General features: G+C 48.3%; 1 protein-coding gene across 5 annotated transcripts in view; it reads left to right on the top strand.

Annotated features, from left to right (window-relative positions):
• The window catches only part of RERE (arginine-glutamic acid dipeptide repeats), a 192,125-nt gene extending 175,447 nt beyond the window's left edge, over positions 1 to 16,678 (top strand). For 3 of the 5 annotated variants that reach the window (XM_050322215.1, XM_050322216.1, XM_050322219.1), the window contains 11 exons: positions 219 to 381; positions 2,528 to 2,620; positions 3,354 to 3,553; positions 4,837 to 4,998; positions 6,170 to 6,283; positions 7,143 to 8,521; positions 8,746 to 8,968; positions 9,517 to 10,240; positions 12,108 to 12,254; positions 12,426 to 12,606; positions 13,615 to 16,678. In XM_050322215.1, coding sequence (XP_050178172.1) covers positions 219 to 381; positions 2,528 to 2,620; positions 3,354 to 3,553; positions 4,837 to 4,998; positions 6,170 to 6,283; positions 7,143 to 8,521; positions 8,746 to 8,968; positions 9,517 to 10,240; positions 12,108 to 12,254; positions 12,426 to 12,606; positions 13,615 to 13,648 — 3,420 coding nt within the window. In that variant the 3' untranslated portion in view covers positions 13,649 to 16,678. The remainder of the gene's footprint in view (positions 1 to 218; positions 382 to 2,527; positions 2,621 to 3,353; positions 3,554 to 4,836; positions 4,999 to 6,169; positions 6,284 to 7,142; positions 8,522 to 8,745; positions 8,969 to 9,516; positions 10,241 to 12,107; positions 12,255 to 12,425; positions 12,607 to 13,614) is intronic. The other 2 variants (XM_050322218.1, XM_050322217.1) reach the window with 2 other exon arrangements.
• The last annotated feature ends 2,313 nt before the right edge of the window (positions 16,679 to 18,991 follow it).

Genomic DNA, 18,991 nt, shown 5'->3' with positions numbered 1-18,991 from the left:
TTTACTACTTTTCCTGCCTTGCAAAAGCAAACCAAAGATAATGAGGGTGGTTTTTTTTTTTATTTTCTGTCTTACTGAATAATTCTTTTGTCTGGCTGAAGCACGCCGTGATCGTTCCCAGAAAAATACATGTGTGCACACAGAGAGGCACGAGGGAGGGAGAAAGCTGCCAAGTCAGATTTGCATGTCCCTCTAACATACTCCTTCTGTGTTTGCAGGGAGAACTAATCACCTTCTATTACTATTGGAAGAAAACCCCTGAAGCAGCAAGTTCTCGAGCCCACCGTAGGCATCGGAGGCAGGCTGTGTTTCGGAGAATTAAAACTCGAACTGCTTCCACTCCAGTCAACACTCCCTCCAGGCCCCCCTCCAGTGAATTCTGTAAGTGGGAGCTAAAAGCAATGCATTTATCTTTGTCTAAATGCAGGCAGCAGCAGTAATGTAATGGTGCTGTGCCTTCAAGGGAACGGAGGAGCAAGGAAATGGAGTTCAGGCCGGTGCCCTCTCCCGTTCCTGCACCATTATGCTGGAATGTGGAAGGCGGCTTTGATCACCCAGTGCTTTGTGCAGTTCTTGAACATAAAAGCATCCTGTAAGGGTGGAAATATTGCCCTGGTATTGAATTTCCCTACTCTTTTCTGTGGTGCTGTGTTGTATTTTTATCCAGGCTTATTACAGTAGTGGGAATTGGGAATCACAAAGGAAGTCCCTTCCGTCCTTCCTGGGTGACCCACACCTTCTGCTGGACCTGAGTGGGTGCTGTATCCAGCACTGTCTCAGAGTGTCTTGGAAGAACACTGGCCTTGCCTGGAGCAGAAGTGTCCAAACAAAGAGGAGTTCCCCACCCAAACCATCTGCATGTGCTGCGTTGCACAGGGTTATGATCAGCAACATCCAGATGGAGACAGAAAGTTTTATCCTTGTATAAAAGGCTTTGTATTAATTACCTTGTGAGGTTTAGAGCCTTTCTGTGGACTGAACCCAGCACATTTCACGTGCCTTGTAAAGAAAGGGGACCGTGTGGAAGGCAGAATTTGGGGGGGGTGGAGGGTGTGGTGACATCCATTGTCAGAATTTGGAGAGGGTGGTAGTGAGGTGGTGGGAAAGGGCTGTTAGCTTTTCCTTGCTGAATTGATAGGATTTATTGCTGGTTTCTATGTGCACAAGAAATGAGGATTTGGACTCTACAACTCAATCCAAAGCACTCGGCACATCACAGAGCTTGTGGGTGGAAGGGCCTGTCCATGTGGATCCGACTGCAGGATGAGAATAAAAATCAGTTCAGTAAAAGAACACAAGTCCTAGCCTGGGGTTAGTTTAGCAGTCAGGGCTTAAACACCTGCAGGAATTACTGTGGGAATTATGGTGTTGCTGGCTATTAAATGGGGGCCCTGTGTTAATTTGAAGGGTAACGAGTTACTGACAAATGCTGATGGCAGAATCCATAAGCCATAATCCATAACTATAACCTGCATGTACAAAACATCCTCTTGGAGCCTTTAGAAAACCAGTATTCTTGCATCAAGGACTTCTCTCCTAATTAAAGATTTAAACAGAAGAAGCCAGAGGGGCTTTCTGCTTGTGACAAATTGCAGAGCTGTGATGTTGTGAATTTATTGTGGTGGTGCTTGAAAAACGCAGCGCTCTCAGAAAGAAAGGATTTACTCCTGAGTTGTGTAGAAGATAAGATACAGTTTTTGTGGTGTCTGCAGATTTTCAGTGGTTTAGATGCTGCTTTTTAGCTCACAGCCTTGTAATCTGCTAATTTGCTGTGTACTGCTTGCCACAAAGGAAAGGGGCCCTTTCCATATCCTCCTGTCCTTTGAAACGTGGTTTTGAAACGTGAGTTTGCCACGGGTTGAAGCTCTCTGAGGCCTGAGCAAGGTTTGAAAAGCTGGTAGTGTCCTTTAGTACCTCTCATCCGAAAGAATCACAGCGTGTTTTCCAGAGAGGTCCATTATATGTAAGCATTGATTCTTCCACCCACAAACACATCTGCTCCTGGTTAAATACAGCCAGTGCCTAACAGAGCGTGACATTGGTCCTCAGCTGGGCTGGAGGGTGAAGTCTAGAAACAAAATAAAAATCAAAAAAAGCCACCACAGTGTCTGTTCGTGAAATGCAGTAAAGTAGGTTTTAAGTACAGAATATCAGGTTTTAAATTTGACCATGTTCTAGAGAGAAACCTCTTTTCTCTTGAAAATTGTGTTTTTGGAACACAGCCTCTCCAGCTCACCACGAATGACATTTGAATGACAATTTATCTGGAAATGTACCGTGTTCTGTGAGTTGTGTCACTTGGCACGTTCCTGGAATCCTCCCTTAACCTGGAGGCTGATGAGGTCTGGCCTTGCCTAGTTCGAAAAATCGGAAGTAATGGCTGTGCAAGGCACAGGGTGTTTGTAGGAAGTCACCAGCTATTTTTATTAATAGTTATTTCAGCCAAGTAGGAGGAAACAGAAGATCCTGCTGAGTGTTTCATTTTCCATTTTCCTCTTTTTTTTTGCCTTGTTCTTCACTTGTTCAGTGGACCTGAGCTCAGCCAGTGAAGATGACTTTGACAGCGAGGACAGCGAGCAGGAGCTGAAGGGCTACGCCTGCCGCCACTGCTTCACCACCAGTATGTCCCAGTTCACTGCTGGCTTTCCCTTCTACTGCCTGTTTGGTGTGGGTTCATTCAAGCAGGAGCAGTTTGGGTGCTTGTACAGCAGTTCAGAAAAAACTGTGGGGTTGAATCAGCTAAAACATGCAGCATTCCTTGCAGAGTTAATCAGGCTTTGCCGTTGCAAATTAACGTTGCAGTGACAAAGGAGAACCCTGGGGTAGACATTTATACAGGAATAAACCTCCATGATCCACAGTCTGTGTAATCAGTTTGTGATGTAATGAATCAATATTGGGCTGTGACTGTCACGCACAAAACTTCTTTATGCTGCACCAAATCTCTTCTGCATCAGCCCCCTTCCTGGGGGGGTTCTGAAGGTTGTTTGATGTTTGGGGCATTTGCACAGCATGGAAATGTGAGCCCCAAAATAGGGAAGGAAATGAGAGGTTCACAGCTCACTTCTCTTGCAGAAACCACAGCTTTGGAGAACAACAGCTAGCTGCCTACTAGCTCCCAGGTAGAGCAGATAAGGCTTCTTTCTTTGGTTTCAAAACTGTAGTTTCTCAAGCAAACAACCAGTTTGTAAACTGAACATTGAAGATGTGCAGTGGAACAGGACTAAGTTCTCCAGAAACTTCTCCGACTTTGTTACCCCTTAGAAATGCAGCTTTTAAAGTGATCCAGTGTGCTTGTTGTGGGGACCTGGTGGCTTTGTGTGTTGCTGAGCTGTTGCTGTCCTTGCCTCAAGCCTCCAAGGACTGGCACCACGGCGGCCGGGAAAACATCCTGCTGTGCACGGATTGCCGGATTCACTTCAAGAAGTACGGGGAGCTGCCACCCATCGAGAAGCCAGTTGACCCTCCACCCTTTATGTTCAAGCCTGTCAAAGAGGAAGATGATGGACTCAGTGGAAAGCATAGCATGAGGACACGGCGGAGTCGAGGCTCGGTAGGTTTAACCCTCATCTTGTGGGGGAGAAGGGTCAGACTCCTAAAACTGAGCCTTTTCTCCATCCTGCTGGTTCCACAGAATCACACAAAATAATCTTGAGTTGGAAGAGACCCACAAGGATCATCAGGTCCAACTCCTTAGAAGTGAATGGCCCACACAGTGGATTGAACCCATGACCTTGGCATTTTTAGCACCAGCTGAGCTAATCTCCCTTGGACTGGGCCTGCTGCTGCATTTCTGTGTGGGCTTTGCTGAGGTGGAGGCTTTCTTTGGAAAAAGGAGCTGAAATGTCTCTGCAAGCTCAGATCAGTTATTTCCATGTTTGTAATGCCTGGCAGTGGACTGGCATCGTGAGGGGGCACTTGACAGTGTGTTACAGATTCTGTTCTAGTACGTGTCCTCCTTCCAGCTGGATCCTGTCAGAGTTAAGCCCTTGGGAAGAGTTTTAAAAAATTAGATGCTGTTCATGTGGTCTCCTCATATTACTGGAGATCATATCTCTTCTTCCCTGCAGAGAGCTCTGTGTTGCTTCTGTGATTGGTGTGCCCTGTCCCCGAGCTGTTACTCAGGGTGGAACGCTGGGAGCCTTCCTGTGAGCACATCACTTGGGAGAGCTCTGACAGCAGCTCTGGCTAATTTGATCTTTGATTTGGGTTTGGCTGATGGGAAGCAGCAGATAGATCTCTTTTCCTTACCCTCCCCTCCCTGTCTTTGTGGTCATGATGATATGACCATTGATTCTGAATCTCTTTGTGAGGCTCCACTCTCAGGTAATGTTGGCTCGTTGCTTTTATGGTAGCCAATCATCCCAAAAAACTGCCAAACTGAGAGGGAAACAGCATTAATCATTGAAATAGACTTGACTGTGACCCCTTTTTGCATAACAGGAGCACCACAAACTGGGGGTTTAGAACCTGGCCTTGACTGCTTGAATGCCAATAGACTATTTTTAATGGAACACAGGTCCTCTCCTACCTCGTTCACTCCCGTGTGTAGGCAAACTTGCAAACGTGTATTGAAACACCCTTCTAACCTTATTTCTAACAGACACTGCTAAATTAAATAATCAGCACTTACTGGTTTTGAGTAGACAAATGAGGGATTTGCCTCCTTTGAAGCCCAGATGAGCTTTCAAGGAGAAGTTGTAACCGTGCTCCTGCTTTTTGGTTGTCGAGCTCTTGGCACGAGCGCTTCATCTGCACCCCTGCTGTTAAGGCAGAGGAAATTCAGGAGGTTGGGCAGATGCTGACTTGGATACCCTTGTTTGTGTTGAACCACAGATGTCTACACTACGCAGTGGTCGGAAGAAGCAGCCAGCCAGTCCCGATGGTAGAGCCTCCCCCATCAACGAGGACATCAGGTCGAGCGGCCGCAACTCGCCCAGCGCCGCCAGCACCTCCAGCAACGACAGCAAGGCAGACTCCGTGAAAAAATCCACCAAGGTAACCTTTGCCCTTGCCTTTTGTGTTAGGACAGCACACCTGAGGCCTCTCAGTCAGGCACATGAGGTTGCAGGAGGCTGGAGAATCTCCCCCCTGAGCCAGAAATTCGTGCCTGTGTGGATAAGCAGAGAGTGTCCCCCGGTGCAGCTGAACTGCTGCTCAGTTCCTGTGCACAGAGGGCTGGGTGCTGATCAGACCACTGAGGTAGCCCCACATAACCTTGCTGCTCTCACAATAAATTAATCCTCCCATTTCAGATGCAAATGCAGGCATTAAGCTCAGGGAAGTAATGCAGCTCAGAAATCCTGTATTTGAGACAAGTAGACAGTTTGGGGGATTTTTTTCTTTTCTTTTTTAAGCAGTGCTTAGTCTTTGTTTACAAGGGAATTTGAATATGTGGTAATTGAGGCTACTTCTGTTACTTTTTTTCTGGAGGTGTATTTGTTTGATTTTTCAGAGCAGAGCTGACAGTTGAGTCTGTTTCAATGAATAAAGTGTGTTTCCAAGAGAATTCTAAAGAAACAAAGCCACAGCAAGGCTTGCCATTAAGCAAAAAAGTAGCAAGTTAAAAATAAATAAATAAAAAATAGAAGTCAGAACTGGAGTGTGGAGCAAGTTTTCACATTAGAAAACTGAAAACTTGGCAGAATTAGAAATTAGTTGGGTTTGGTAATTATGTGATGTATAAAGCTGTCCCAGGCCATGAAAGAAGGTAGTAGTCTTATAATAGCTATTCACTGTTAGCCCTGTATTTGAGGGGATCTAAAAATACTCCTCTCAAAGTACCAGGAGTAAAGCAGGACTTTGATGAGGCTTATCTTGTGCCTGTCTCCTGCAGAAGTTCTTGTTCCATCCTCTGTTAACAGCTGGTGTTGGTCTCTGCTAGAAGGGTAACCTGGGCCAGTTGATCTGACATGAGTTCCTGGTGGACTTGGTCCTGCACAGCTCTGTTTAAAGTACCTCTGGATAAGAGAAATGTTTTATTCACACATTTTTCCTATTAGCTTGATGCCTGTTGGGTGGTTGTTAAATACTGACTGTCTCAGCTTCTCCTGCTCCGTAGGAACCCTTCTCCTTTATTTGTGTTCATCGTGGTATCACAGGCATACACTCAGTTTACTCTTGCATTTACACCACTGGTAACTGCTGTGTTCTGCTTCCCTCGTGGCAGAAGATAAAAGAAGAGGTGTCTTCTCCTCTCAAGAACTCCAAGAGGCAGCGGGAAAAGGCAGCGTCGGACACAGAGGAACCTGACAGGTCCAATGCCAAAAAATCCAAAACTCAAGTGAGTCCCCCAGAGGAATATTTCCTCTTAGGAGAATGCTTTGAGAGGGTGGGGGGGTTGCAAACCTGGTAACAAACCGAAAACATGAAATCAATTTAAGCCACAGCAAATTGTAACTTAATCTGGGGCTGGAAAGCAACCAATATTATAATGTGTTCCTTCTGTTGGAAACAGTGGAATGATACAGGGTAAGTCCAGAAGTTGTTTTTTGCTTTGTTTTAATATCAATATCAACCATATAGAAATACACTTGGACTATTTTCCACCCCTTCTGCCCCTAATTTTTTTAATTTAAATTTGTTTTTTCCTGTTCTGTGGCAGGTTAGAAGAATACCACTGGAGTTCTCTTAATTCAGTGGTATCAAAGCTCAGTTGAAATACTTTCAGGATGTCTCTGTGTATCTGACCAGGTTCACTCTGTGCGTAGGGTCTGGGGATTCTGGACTTGAGCTTTCCATATTAGAGAATCCCAGAATGGCTGAGGTTGGAAGGGCTCTGGAGGTCATTTAGGCCACCTTCTCTGCTCCAGCAGGGCCACCTAGAGCTGACTGCCCAGGGTATATATCCAGGTGGCTTTTGAATGTCTCCAAAGGTGGAGAATTCACAGCCTCACAGGGCAGATCTTTTCCACTGCTGGTCACCCTCCCAGTGAAAAGGTGTTTCCCTGTGTTCAGGGAGAACCTGCTGCATTTCAGTTCATTCATTGCCACTGGCACTACTAAAAGGAGTTGTCATCAGGAATATCCCCTTGGACATTCCTGTTGCCTGTGCTGGGAGGTTCAGAGGGTTCCTGCACTTGAGTGACAGGTACACTGGGGTCGCCCTTGGTGCAGTGGTTACTGTTCCCCTCTCCCTGCAGGAGATCAGCAGGCCCAACTCCCCCTCGGAGGGTGAGGGCGAGGGCGAGAGCTCCGACAGCCGCAGCGTCAACGACGAGGGGAGCAGCGATCCCAAGGACATCGACCAGGACAACCGGAGCACCTCGCCCAGCATCCCCAGCCCTCAGGACAATGAGAGCGACTCGGATTCCTCCGCCCAGCAGCAAGTGCTGCAGGCACAGCCCCAGGTGCTGCAGGCACAGAGCAGCTCTGGCCAGGCTCCTCCAGCCACACCACCCGTACCAGCCCAGTTACCAGCGTCGCTGCCCGCCGTGTCCAGCGCTGCCCCGGCCCCACCGCAGGTGTCCCCACCAGCATCCCAGCCCTCCAGCCAGCCCCAGGCCCCTGCCCCACCTCCTCCTCACTCCCACATCCAGCAGGCCCCTGCTCTGCACCCGCAGAGGCTCCCGTCCCCTCACCCTCCCCTGCAGCCCCTGAGCGTGTCGCAGAGCCAGCCCAGCCCTGCCTCCTCACAGCCCCACACGCAGCCCCCGCTCCACAGCCAGGCCCAGCCTGCCCCTCACAGCCTGCAGGCACAGCCCCTCCTGCCCCATCCTGTACCTTCCCAGCCATTTTCCCTGCCTGCTCAGTCATCTCAGTCTCAGGTTCCCCTCCAGACACAAGCCCCCTCTCATTCCCACTCGGCTCTGCAGGTGACACAGCCCGTCCTGCCCACGGCCACCTCGCTGCAGCAGGCGCAGCCCCCGCGGGAGCAGCCCCTGCCCCCTGCCCCCATGGCCATGCCTCACATCAAACCTCCCCCTACCACCCCCATCCCTCAGCTCCCCACTGCTCCATCCCACAAGCACCCTCCTCACCTCTCTGGCCCGTCTCCGTTCTCCATGAACTCCAACTTGCCTCCACCACCCGCTTTAAAACCTCTGAGCTCCCTCTCGACTCACCACCCTCCGTCTGCACACCCTCCCCCTCTGCAGCTGATGCCTCAAAGCCAACCACTGCAGTCCTCACAAGCCCAGCCTCCTGTTCTGACCCAGAGCCAGAGCCTTCCCCCTCCTGCTAGTCACCCCCCCTCTGGACTCCATCAGGTATCCTCCCAGCCCCCCTTTTCTCAGCATCCCTTTGTCCCGGGGGGCCCACCTTCCATCACCCCTCCTTCGTGCCCCTCCACCTCCACGCCACCCGCCATGCCTGGCATCCCGCTCCAGACTTCCATCTCCACGTCAGCAGCCTCTAGTGGGACGGTGCCCGTGGTGACAGCCTGCACGCTGCCACCCATCCAGATCAAAGAGGAGGTCCCAGATGAAGCTGAGGAACCAGAAAGCCCTCCCCCTCCACCCAGGAGTCCATCACCAGAGCCCACTGTGGTGGATATCCCAAGTCACGCCAGTCAGTCAGCCAGGTATGGAGGTTTCATCAGTTAAGCACTGATTATGCTCTGGTTTTTACACTCCGTGGTCTGTGGAGTAATGAGGTTCAATTAATTTTCTCCTGGCTTTCAAGGAAGCTGCTAGTGCTTTGTATAAGTGTAAAGTGATAGTTGTTTTATTTTTGACATACAGCTCTCAAATCCCAGGCTCCTGCATCTTTCCCAGGGATAAGCTCCTTCTCTTGCGCTTCTTCCAGGTTCTATAAGCACCTGGACCGTGGCTACAATTCATGCTCGAGGGCAGACCTGTACTTCATGCCCCTGGCAGGATCAAAACTGGCCAAGAAGAGAGAAGAGGCCATTGAAAAGGCCAAAAGGGAAGCGGAGCAGAAAGCCAGAGAGGAGCGGGAAAGAGAGAAGGAGAAGGAGAAGGAAAGAGAGAGGGAGCGGGAGCGGGAACGAGAGGCGGAAAGAGCTGCGGTAGGTTCGGCTGGGGCTCAGAGCTGTGGGAGGGGGTGGGTGCTTGGGTCTGACCTGGGTGGTCACTGCAGAATGCAGATCCCAGGAGCACTTTAATGCCTGTGCAGTCGGGTGTTCCTGAATACGGAGATCTGTGTATCCAGCCCACTCTGGGACTGTCTTCTCCTTAAAGGAAATGGAGAGCCTCTGCTCCTGCTCTGTGTCTGGTGTGAGGGGAGCCAGAGCAGCTGGGGAGAGAGCAAAGCCAAGTGTTGACATTTACTTGCAGTAGGAAAACACTGTGCAGATACAATAAATGTCTTTGTGTCCCTTGCACTACTGTGCAGGCACATGAGAGCTGTCTGCTGGGAAAAAAAGGCATCTGAGGGCTTCTTAAAGTTGAAGTGAACTTAATTAACTTCCTTTACGAGGAGATCCAAACTCCGGTGTTGGTATAAAGAGCCAAAGTCTGAACTTGGCTCTGCTTGATGCAAAGGCAGGAGTTGTGCACCTGCAGTGCTCTGAGCTGAGTGCGTTGGACTAAACTTCTCTCCCCCCATTCTGTGCAGCAGAAGGTATCCAGCTCCTCCCACGAGGGCCGCCTCGGCGAGTCCCAGCTCAGCGGGCCAGCACACATGAGACCTTCATTTGAACCTCCCCCGACCACCATTGCCGCCGTTCCCCCCTACATCGGGCCGGACACGCCCGCGTTACGGACACTGAGCGAGTACGCGCGGCCTCACGTCATGTCGCCCACCAACCGCAACCACCCCTTCTTCGTGCCCCTCAACCCCACCGACCCGCTCCTGGCCTACCACATGCCCGGCCTCTACAACGTGGATCCCACCATCCGGGAGCGGGAGCTGCGGGAGCGGGAGATCCGGGAGCGGGAGATCCGGGAGCGGGAGTTGAGGGAGAGGATGAAGCCCGGCTTCGAGGTGAAGCCCCCGGAGCTGGACGCGCTGCACCCGGCCACCAACCCCATGGAGCATTTTGCCAGGCACGGCGCACTGACTATTCCACCCACGGCAGGGCCTCACCCCTTCGCCTCCTTCCACCCGGGTTTGAACCCCCTGGAAAGGGAGAGACTGGCGCTGGCGGGGCCGCAGCTGCGGCCGGAGATGAGCTACCCCGACAGGCTGGCGGCCGAGCGGATCCACGCCGAGCGCATGGCATCGCTCACCAACGACCCCCTGGCGCGGCTCCAGATGTTCAACGTCACGCCCCACCACCACCAGCACTCACACATACACTCGCATCTACACCTACACCAGCAGGATCCCCTGCACCAAGGTGAGCCCAGGGAACTGGGCGGTTCCCCTGGGGGAACCCCTCCCGTGAGCTGTTAGCGTCAGTCTGCCCCGAACAGGCAGGCTGGGACCCCGGGGTTCCAGTGGCAAGATCCCTGTTTTCACAGAATCACAGAATCTGCAAGGTTGGAAAAGGCCTCTGAGTTTATCAGGTCCAACCTTTGACTCAACACCACCTTGCCTACTAGACAAGAGACTGATACCACATCCAGTCTCTCCTTAAACACCCCCAGGGATGGTGATTCCACTGCCTCCCCAAGCAGCCCATTCCAGTGTCTGAACTCTCTCTCTGTAAAGAATTTCTTCCTGATGTCCAACCTAAACCTCCCCTGGCACAGCTTAAGGCTGTGCCCTCTTGTCCATGCTGTGATTGTGAAATGTGTAAGGTTGTAATAACTGAAATGCAGGTAATTTCTGTGAGAGTGAACCACTGACAGTGAAACAGGATGGTAACACCACAGTGATGCTCACTGAGACTCCACACTGTCACTGGGACAGGTTTGCTGCTTTGTGGTTTGGGTTCTTTAAAATAGAGGTATCCTAGGGCAGCACCTTACAGTGGTGTCTGGTGCACAGGGGCAGGGAATTCCCTAGGAGAGGCGTCATGGAACTGGTGACACTGCTGATGCTCGTGGCTGTTACATCAGGAGGTATAACTGGAGATGATGTTTCCATATAGGAACTGACAAAACAAATTGGAGAAAAATTTCATCTCTTCAGCCACTGAACATGCTAACCATCTGGCTTTAGTTGAGCTGAAATCCTCTGTTAAAGTTGTCACCAGAATCATCTAAAATTATGCAGTGGCATTATTTTTATTTAGGGTGTATTCTGATGTCTGGAAATTTTTTACCAGAAATTTTTAATAGCCTCAAAAATTAATTGATGCCTTGCTCATTTCTAAAGCAACTCCTCTAGAGGTCTGGTGTCCTGAAGATGAGGCACTAAGCAGAATTTTCCAGATATATTAGGTGGCAGACCAGGTGCAGTAGCTTCCAAGAAAGGGGAAAAAAAAAAAATCCAAGTATTCAAAGTGCAGGTTCTGGTGCATCTGGTTACCAGTGCAGTGTTTATGCAGGCAAATGCAGCAGACTTTGCCTTGGAGCATCATGCATCAGATGTGCTGGGATAGCTGCTTTGGGGAGTTTGGAGGGAATTTGAGTGCTGCTGCAGAATCCAGATTGTCCAGCAAGGAAGTCAGCAGGGCGTTGTGAGATTGTGAAGGGTTGGTGGGTGGTTACAGGTAGGAAGTGATAGTGCTGAGTGTCAGCACTCCTAAAGCTGTTGTTTGTGGCCGTGGCCTGAGGGTGGTGCAGAAAGCAGAGGCTGGCTCAGTTGGAGGCAGGTTTGCATGCCCCAGGTAGCAGCAGGGATTTGCCACAGATCATGTCTGTACCAGGGTTCTGTTGTCAGGTAAGTCAGTCACTCAGCACCTCTGCAGGTAAGTCTGACACTCCCCAGCTGGAGAGAAATATGGTTTGTACCTTCTGCCTCTCAGTGTAGTGAGAGCCTGGTACAGACAGTCAGCCCATTGCCACATCTCTCTTGAGCGTATTTGAAAGGTTATTTGGCTTTAATATTGGATGGCAGGTTCAAATACAGTGAGGGGCTCCTAAAATGCAGTTGAATGTCTTTAATCAGTTCTTTGCTCCAGAGCAGTGGTCAAGGCTGTTACAATCCATGTGTCTCCTTAGACTGGAGATGAATAAGAGGGCAAAATGACCCCAAATTTCTGCTCTGGACCAGGTACCAGCTGAGGGAGAATTGTGCTAGCTGTGTTACTCCTTTCCCTTGCAGTTCCTGTGCAATCCCAAGGCAGCTGACTGATGCTTTCTTTCCTTCTTTCCCAGGCTCAGCAGGACCTGTTCACCCGCTGGTGGATCCTTTAGCAGCTGGACCCCATTTGGCACGTTTTCCCTACCCACCTGGGACCATCCCCAACCCATTGCTAGGGCAGCCACCTCACGAGCATGAAATGCTCCGACATCCAGTCTTTGGTGAGAGCATTTTGTGGTCCTTTACCAAGCTTGGCTTTGATGTGAGATGTGTTCTTTGGTGGGGGGTTTGAGCCATAACAGGTTGGTTGGTCAGTTCTGTTGGTTTGTTGGGGCAGCTCTGCACACCTCGTGGCAAACAAGTGTCTATAAAATGGGCCCTGTCTCTCTTAGGTACTCCTTACCCACGGGATCTGCCCGGTGCCATCCCACCTCCCATGTCAGCAGCCCACCAGCTGCAGGCCATGCACGCCCAGTCCGCAGAGCTGCAAAGACTGGCAATGGAGCAGCAGTGGTTGCACGGGCATCCTCACATGCATGGTGGGCATCTACCGAGTCAGGAAGATTATTACAGGTGAGAGGTGACCCCACGCTGTGGGAACATGGGAGATGCCTTCGTATTTCTTTACATTTCGTCTTTTTTTTTTTTTCTGTCTGAATTTCTGCCTTTCTCGCTGTGAGCTGAGTCACTGTCCTGGTCACCTGCAGGTACAGGTGAAGCTTTACTAGGACCTGATTGGGGCAGATTGGAAGCAGGGTCCAGATGACTGGAACAAGATTAGACTAGCTGAGTGTTACACTGCAGAATTCCCTCTGATTGGGGTTTTTAGTCTGTTGCTGTGATGGCTGTTTCCACATCTTTTTCTCTTCCTTGAGATCAGTGGAAGGTGGGCAAAGCTTTGTGAAGAAGAGGGGAGGGATTCAATAAGTCCTGGGAAATGACTGAAGGCACCAGGAAGTTGAAGTGTGTGAATGATACAAGGTCCTGCATTGCCAGCTGAGAATGCCTGGATGAATCCTGGGAGTTGTTCCTCTCCTGAATGCTCTGCAGTGCTGATGGTGGAGTGGTTCTGTGTGACACCACCTTAGTTCCTCTTTGGCAGTGACCACTGACGGCATCAGCTGAGGAGAAAAAGCCACCAGCACCTCACAGAGGTCATTCCATGTGCCTGTGGGTAGCCAGGATATCCGGGAAGCAGCATAATCAGCTCCTGCCCTGCATTGCTTCACTCTGATGTTTCCCTCCTTGCTCCTGCTGCCCAGAACTGCCTGCTGGCCTCGTGCCACGGGGACAGCCAGTCTGTCCCATCTGGGACTGCAGACAGGGCTGGAGTTGATGGGCTGGCACTGGGGCTGGTGCTCACAGGTCAGGGGCACTTTGGGGGGCAGAAGGTCATCACTCCCCCCTGCACACGCAGAGTTATCACTGCTGGGACTCAGCTTTGGGCTCCGAGCTCAAAACCCCCACCCTCTGATCCCTTCAGGGCACCTGGGAGAGGTGACAGGAAGGCAGAGCTGGCTCTGAAGTGTCTGACACCCCCTTCCTTCTCGGTGTTAAATGGAGTTTTTCTTTCTCTTGCAGTCGACTGAAGAAAGAAGGCGACAAACAGTTGTAATAAATTATTTATTTGTAACGCTGGCTGTGGAAACCCCAGTCCTTGGGAAGGAGTGGAACATTTTTACATACGAGAAGAGCTACAAAAGGAAAAGAATATCTTATAAAGATTTCTTTATATATTTAAAACAGAAGCAACCACCCAACAAGTAGAGACTTATCAGCATAGTGTTCATTTGTAGAGAAGATTTCTCAAGACTGGTGTGGGTCTCCCTGCATGACAACGTATTCAGAAGCCTATTGGAAATACAGGACTGTGTGGAATATTCAGAGAACTTCCTGCAATCTTGTTTTTTTTTTTTTTTTTTTTTTTCTTTGTTTTTCTTTGTTTTTCTTTTCTTACTAGTTTGTTTTCAGTAGGTGCTAGAATCAGGTTCACAACACAAGTCACTGTGCGTGAAGAGACACTCAATGCATCTATAGCTATTTAAAAAAAAAACAAGGATTGCAAGTAGGTGACATAACAAGCTCTGAATCCAAGTGCTATAATAATAAAAAAAAAAAATCTACTTTTATTTTAATACATTGTAGGAAATCTTCATAATTTTAAAGAGAGCTCAGTTCTGCAGCATGGCTTTTTAAGTCTGTAAATATTAACTTTTTTTGGGTAGAGGGGAGAAACAAAACAAAACAGAACTCCAGAAACGTTTATCTTGATTTTCAGTAACATCACAAATTGTGAATTCCTACCTGGTATTGACAGAATACAGAGTTGATTTTTTAATAAAATATATATATATAATTATCCCTTTAATTAAAGGGAGTGATGGGTATCAATAATTTCAAATGGGTAAAAGCTTGACATTTGGTTTGATATCAACAATAAGCATTAAAGGGATTTGCAGGGATAATGTTGCAAACGACTGTTTCTGTTCTTGGGGTTTTTTTCCGGTTGGTTTGGTTGTTTGGGCTTTTTTTTTTGTTCGTGTTCCATCTCTCTCTGTTCTGCAGATGATTTCTGTTGAGTTGGGTTTCTCAGCAGCACAGATGTCCCTTGGAACCAGCCTGACCCTTTTGATTCCTCCCTCGGCGCTTTCTCATTTTCAGCGTGGCCACAAAAGCACTTCTTACCTTTTGGAACCTCAGCCTAAAAGGACATTGGGTTTAGACTTTATGCAAAAAGTTCAAAGAAATAACCTGTTCTGAAGGTCTCTTTCTGGAAATGTTCCATTGCTTACAGCAGTCCAGCCAGAATTTTGGAGGATGTGCTTTTTTCTTGGCCTCCTGTTTGAGAAGTTCTCAAGAAGAGTGGACTGAGGCAACTCAGTGTCCTCAAAGTCGTTTTGCAAACACCAGTCTGTTTTTTCTCTTTGTCTCTTTTGTTTTTATAAGCAAAAGCTCTTTTAACTGCCACCAGTGTTCTGCATCTCAGGAACTTTTACTGCTTTGGGATTAACCTGATTATGGACAGTAACGTTTACTGGCTCCCAGCTGATCCATGTAGGATAACTCCTGTTGGCTACTGAGGATGGTGAGAGGAGAGGAACACACAGAAGGCCAGTGAGCATTATTCTGGAGACAGCTCTGCTTACTGGGCAGATTTTTTTTTTAAACATTTTCCCCCCGTTTTGCCACTTTTTCTTTGCCAGAGCAGAGGGTGGTGATGTGACCAATGGACATCTGAACATGCTGGTCATTTTTTTTTTCTGCTGGTGCACAACTTTCCCCCCCCCCATTCTCTCTCTTAACTCATGAGTGCTCTCTCTCTGCTGTTGTAGCCTGTTCAGTGTGATGGTTGTGTCCTAGGACTGTTCTGAGCCACCTGTGATAAACTTGTAGTTAATCAGTTGTTGTGGTGGAAGGTGTGGCAGGCACAGTGTTCACTCACCTCCTGCACCTCAGACCTGCCCAGAGGTGGGTGTTGGACAGCCAGTGACAGCAATTCAGATTAAAAATTATGCATCTGTTCTAGGCTCACTTAAGGCAAGAGTGAGGAGGGTATTTCAGCTAATGCTGATCTCCTTTCTCTGCCCTCCATGCCAGATTTCTCAGTGCTAAAGAACTGCAGTAGCATTTAACCCGTTCCAGCTGCTCTGTTTGAAGTCTGTGTGGAGGTCTGAGGAGGAACAGTTGGTGTTCCTGAGGTTGGCAAACCACGAGGTCGGCGCAGAATCAAGGAAGGTGAAGTCTTCAGTTGCTGTGGGCAGCAATCAGGTGAAATGTTTTCCTTCTGAGCACAGGTTTTTTTTAAACTTTTGCTCAGAGCTGAGCGCCCAGAAAGAAGGGTCTGCTCGGCAGGGAGCGCCTCAGTTTGCTTTACAGGTCTGATTAGGCACATTTCAGTTGAAACTCTGCCCTCCTTTTTTTTTTTATACCATGTGGAATTCAGGAGTTTGGGGGAGTTCAGCCACTTCAGCCATTTCTTCTGACCCTTCTCTTTGTTGATTTTTAGCCATAGTTCTTAAGAAAAACGTAATTGCCTCCAATGGTCCTCTCTCTGTATTCCTTACTTTTTCAGCTGAAGTTGGCAGTCTGTTCAAATGTATTGTGTTTTCTTTTTTTCCTTTTCCACAGAAAAGCATTCTAATAATTTATGGGAGTTCTTTTGTTCACATCATTCAGCAAATAAGCACTGAAATTCTTCCACATCAGCCCAATGATTAACTACAACTTTACATGCAGTGGCTTTCTGAAGCCATCTCGGTGTTCGATGCCCTGTTAAAAAACAACCCAGACCTTTCTGATTTTTCTTTCAAGAAATCTCTCTCTTTCCTTTTTTTTTTTTTTGTTTGTTTGTTTGTTTTATTTTTCAGACTTTGCTTTAGTGTTTTTGAAACGTCTCTCTCTTGTTCTATGTCGTCATGGTTGAGCTTGTTTCACTGCACCGTTAAAGCAGAGTGTACATTCTGACTGCTACATTTATATATATCTTGAAGCTTAATGTATATATGAGTAGTTTGCCATGGGATAACACAGTGTAAACAGAGTAGAAACCCAGAAAATCGTGACTTCTGTGTTCTCTCCATTTGAGTATTTTGTAATTTTTTTGAAATATTTGTGGACATAAATAAAACCAAGCTACACTACAGCAGCCAGGTTCTGCCTGCAGGCGAAATGTGTCTGTTGATTGGTGTTAAGTTGGAGGGGTGGGGAATAGTTACTTTCGTCTGGGATAATGTGGGATGCTTGGCATGACCATCCTGTCTGGTTCAAACCTGGCTTTTATTTTTTTCCTTCTTTGGGCTCATTTTGGTTTTAATCTACAGCACACAAACCCCAACACCGTGTCCAGTTCCAGCCCTGCACCCCTGATATGTATTGCTGCTCTAGGCCACGCTGCTCAATTTTGGCATGTTCTCCCATAATTTAAGCAGTCAAATGGGTAAGAATGGATGTGCAAGGATGTGATCCTGTGGGTTTTTCAGTGTACAGTGGCTGAGCACAAACCAGGAGCTAAAATGAGGTACAAGTGTGCAGAAGCTCTCACTGCATCAGCCAGGGAACAGTGCGAAGGTGAGAACTTCTAACCCAGAGAGGACAATGCCCTCATTTCAGAGGAGCAGGAAAGACTCTCATCCCTTAAATTTGCTTGTGAACTAAAGGTGTTCAGAAGACCTGCAAGTGAGAATGAGGCCAGATGACTTAGGGAAGCATAAGCTTGAAATTCAATACAATAACACTACATATACCCCAGTAGAGGAGGTTTTGTGCACATTTTTCCCAGTGCCATTAGGATTGTCTCACACACAAATGGTACAGAACTGGCATCCCCAAAAAACTTAGGGAAATGTTGGGATGCCACAGAGAGCCATGGTGAGTATCCTGGCTTGGTCAGAAGGGAGATGGGAAGGCTGCATTCTTGACCCAGTTCTGCTTTGGGTTTTGATCTGTGATTTTTCTTTTTCAGAAATAGTAGTATAGACTAGAAGAAATACTTTGACTCCAGGCTAATTAGTGCTGTGAGCATCATGAGAACAGTGTCCTGTTTTCCAGCGTGCTCGGAGCAGACAGAGAAGTCTCCGTGACAAATGGCATGAGAGGCTCCTTTATTTATACCCTGTGGCATTTTATGAGGGGAAGGTCAGTTCTTGTCTGCTGGAAATAGCTTCTGAAAGTGCCTTTTTTTTTTTTTCCCTCAGCCTGGCTTGAACATGTGCTATTTATTTTGACATTTCTTTTTTAATTCCTTGTACTTGATGCAGAACTGGAATGGGCTCAGGCCGCCCTTTACTTGCCACAGGTTCTGGAGTTTCCAGATTTAAAAGGATGAATTCTGCAGGGACGGGGCAAAAGAAGACTTTTATTGCTGGGTAAATTGAACCGCGTTAGTTCTTACATTGTGGCCTTGTGTTAATGGGACCCTGGGTGAAAGCTGGAAGCCCATCCGTGGAGGGGCTTTGTTACAGGCACAGAGTTCAGGCAGTGCTGTGTCAGCTGGAACACACAGGCGGGTTGGAAGGGACCTTAAACACCATCTGGCTCCAGCCCCCATCCCATGGGTACCAGAGATCTGAGGAGGAGGAAAGGTGGAGCAGGTGCTTTGAGGAGTTCAGTTAATTGCCTGTTAACGAGGAAAGGTCGCTCAGGTGTTGCTTGTTGTGGGATTCCTGCACTTTGCGGGAGCCCCTGGTGCTGGGTTTGGTGCTGGAGCCTCAAAACCTGTGTGTGAGGGGTGGGGCTGAGGCACCTGAGGGGAGGGCGGGGCCCTTTAACACCTGAGGGAAGGGTGAGGTCCCTCAACCCCTGAGGGAGCCCCTGCCCCAGAAGGTTCTGGAAGCTGCTGAGCGAAGCCCCTCAGGTAAGAGCCTTTCCCCTGCTGAGGTGTGTTGGGTCGTTTTTTTTAGGATAGTTTTCACCTTAAGAGATCAGAAAGACTCGATGTCTGATGGAGGGAAGAGGTTTTGGGGTCCCCTGGATGTACAAGCTGCTGTGCCGCTCGTTTCCTTCTTTAATTAACCCTGATTTTCCTCGTGGTGTTGTCTTTGCAAAAAAAAAAAACCAAAACAACAATGGAGCAAAAGATAAAACTAACATATTGCAAGCCACAAATCCCAAGCAGACAATTCAGCCAGGTTATTGGGTTTTTTTGTTCTTTACAAATGCTGACCTCTGTACAAGTGATAGCTTGCCCCCTTGCAAATTCAGCTGTTCTTTCCCACTTTCTCCCCTAAAGAAAAAAATCCAGTGAGGGAATGTGGCAAAAAAACAACCAAAACCACCAAACATTTATCTGTGTAAGCTCTCAGACGTTTTGACAGAACTGAATGCTAAAAGTCACCTGTGGCACTTGAATCTTGATGCAGCACAGCTTTCTGACAAAACATAGGCTTGTCTTCCTTGGGGCTCACAAATGTGAGAAATGAATCCTCACAATAAATATTGATCATGTCCATTTTCTGGTCAG

Source organism: Myiozetetes cayanensis, unplaced genomic scaffold (genome assembly GCF_022539395.1).
Source record: "Myiozetetes cayanensis isolate MyiCay16 unplaced genomic scaffold, myiCay2020 scf28, whole genome shotgun sequence".
Classification (NCBI taxonomy): Eukaryota; Metazoa; Chordata; class Aves; order Passeriformes; family Tyrannidae; genus Myiozetetes; species Myiozetetes cayanensis.
This window is presented reverse-complemented; position numbering and strand designations above follow the sequence as displayed.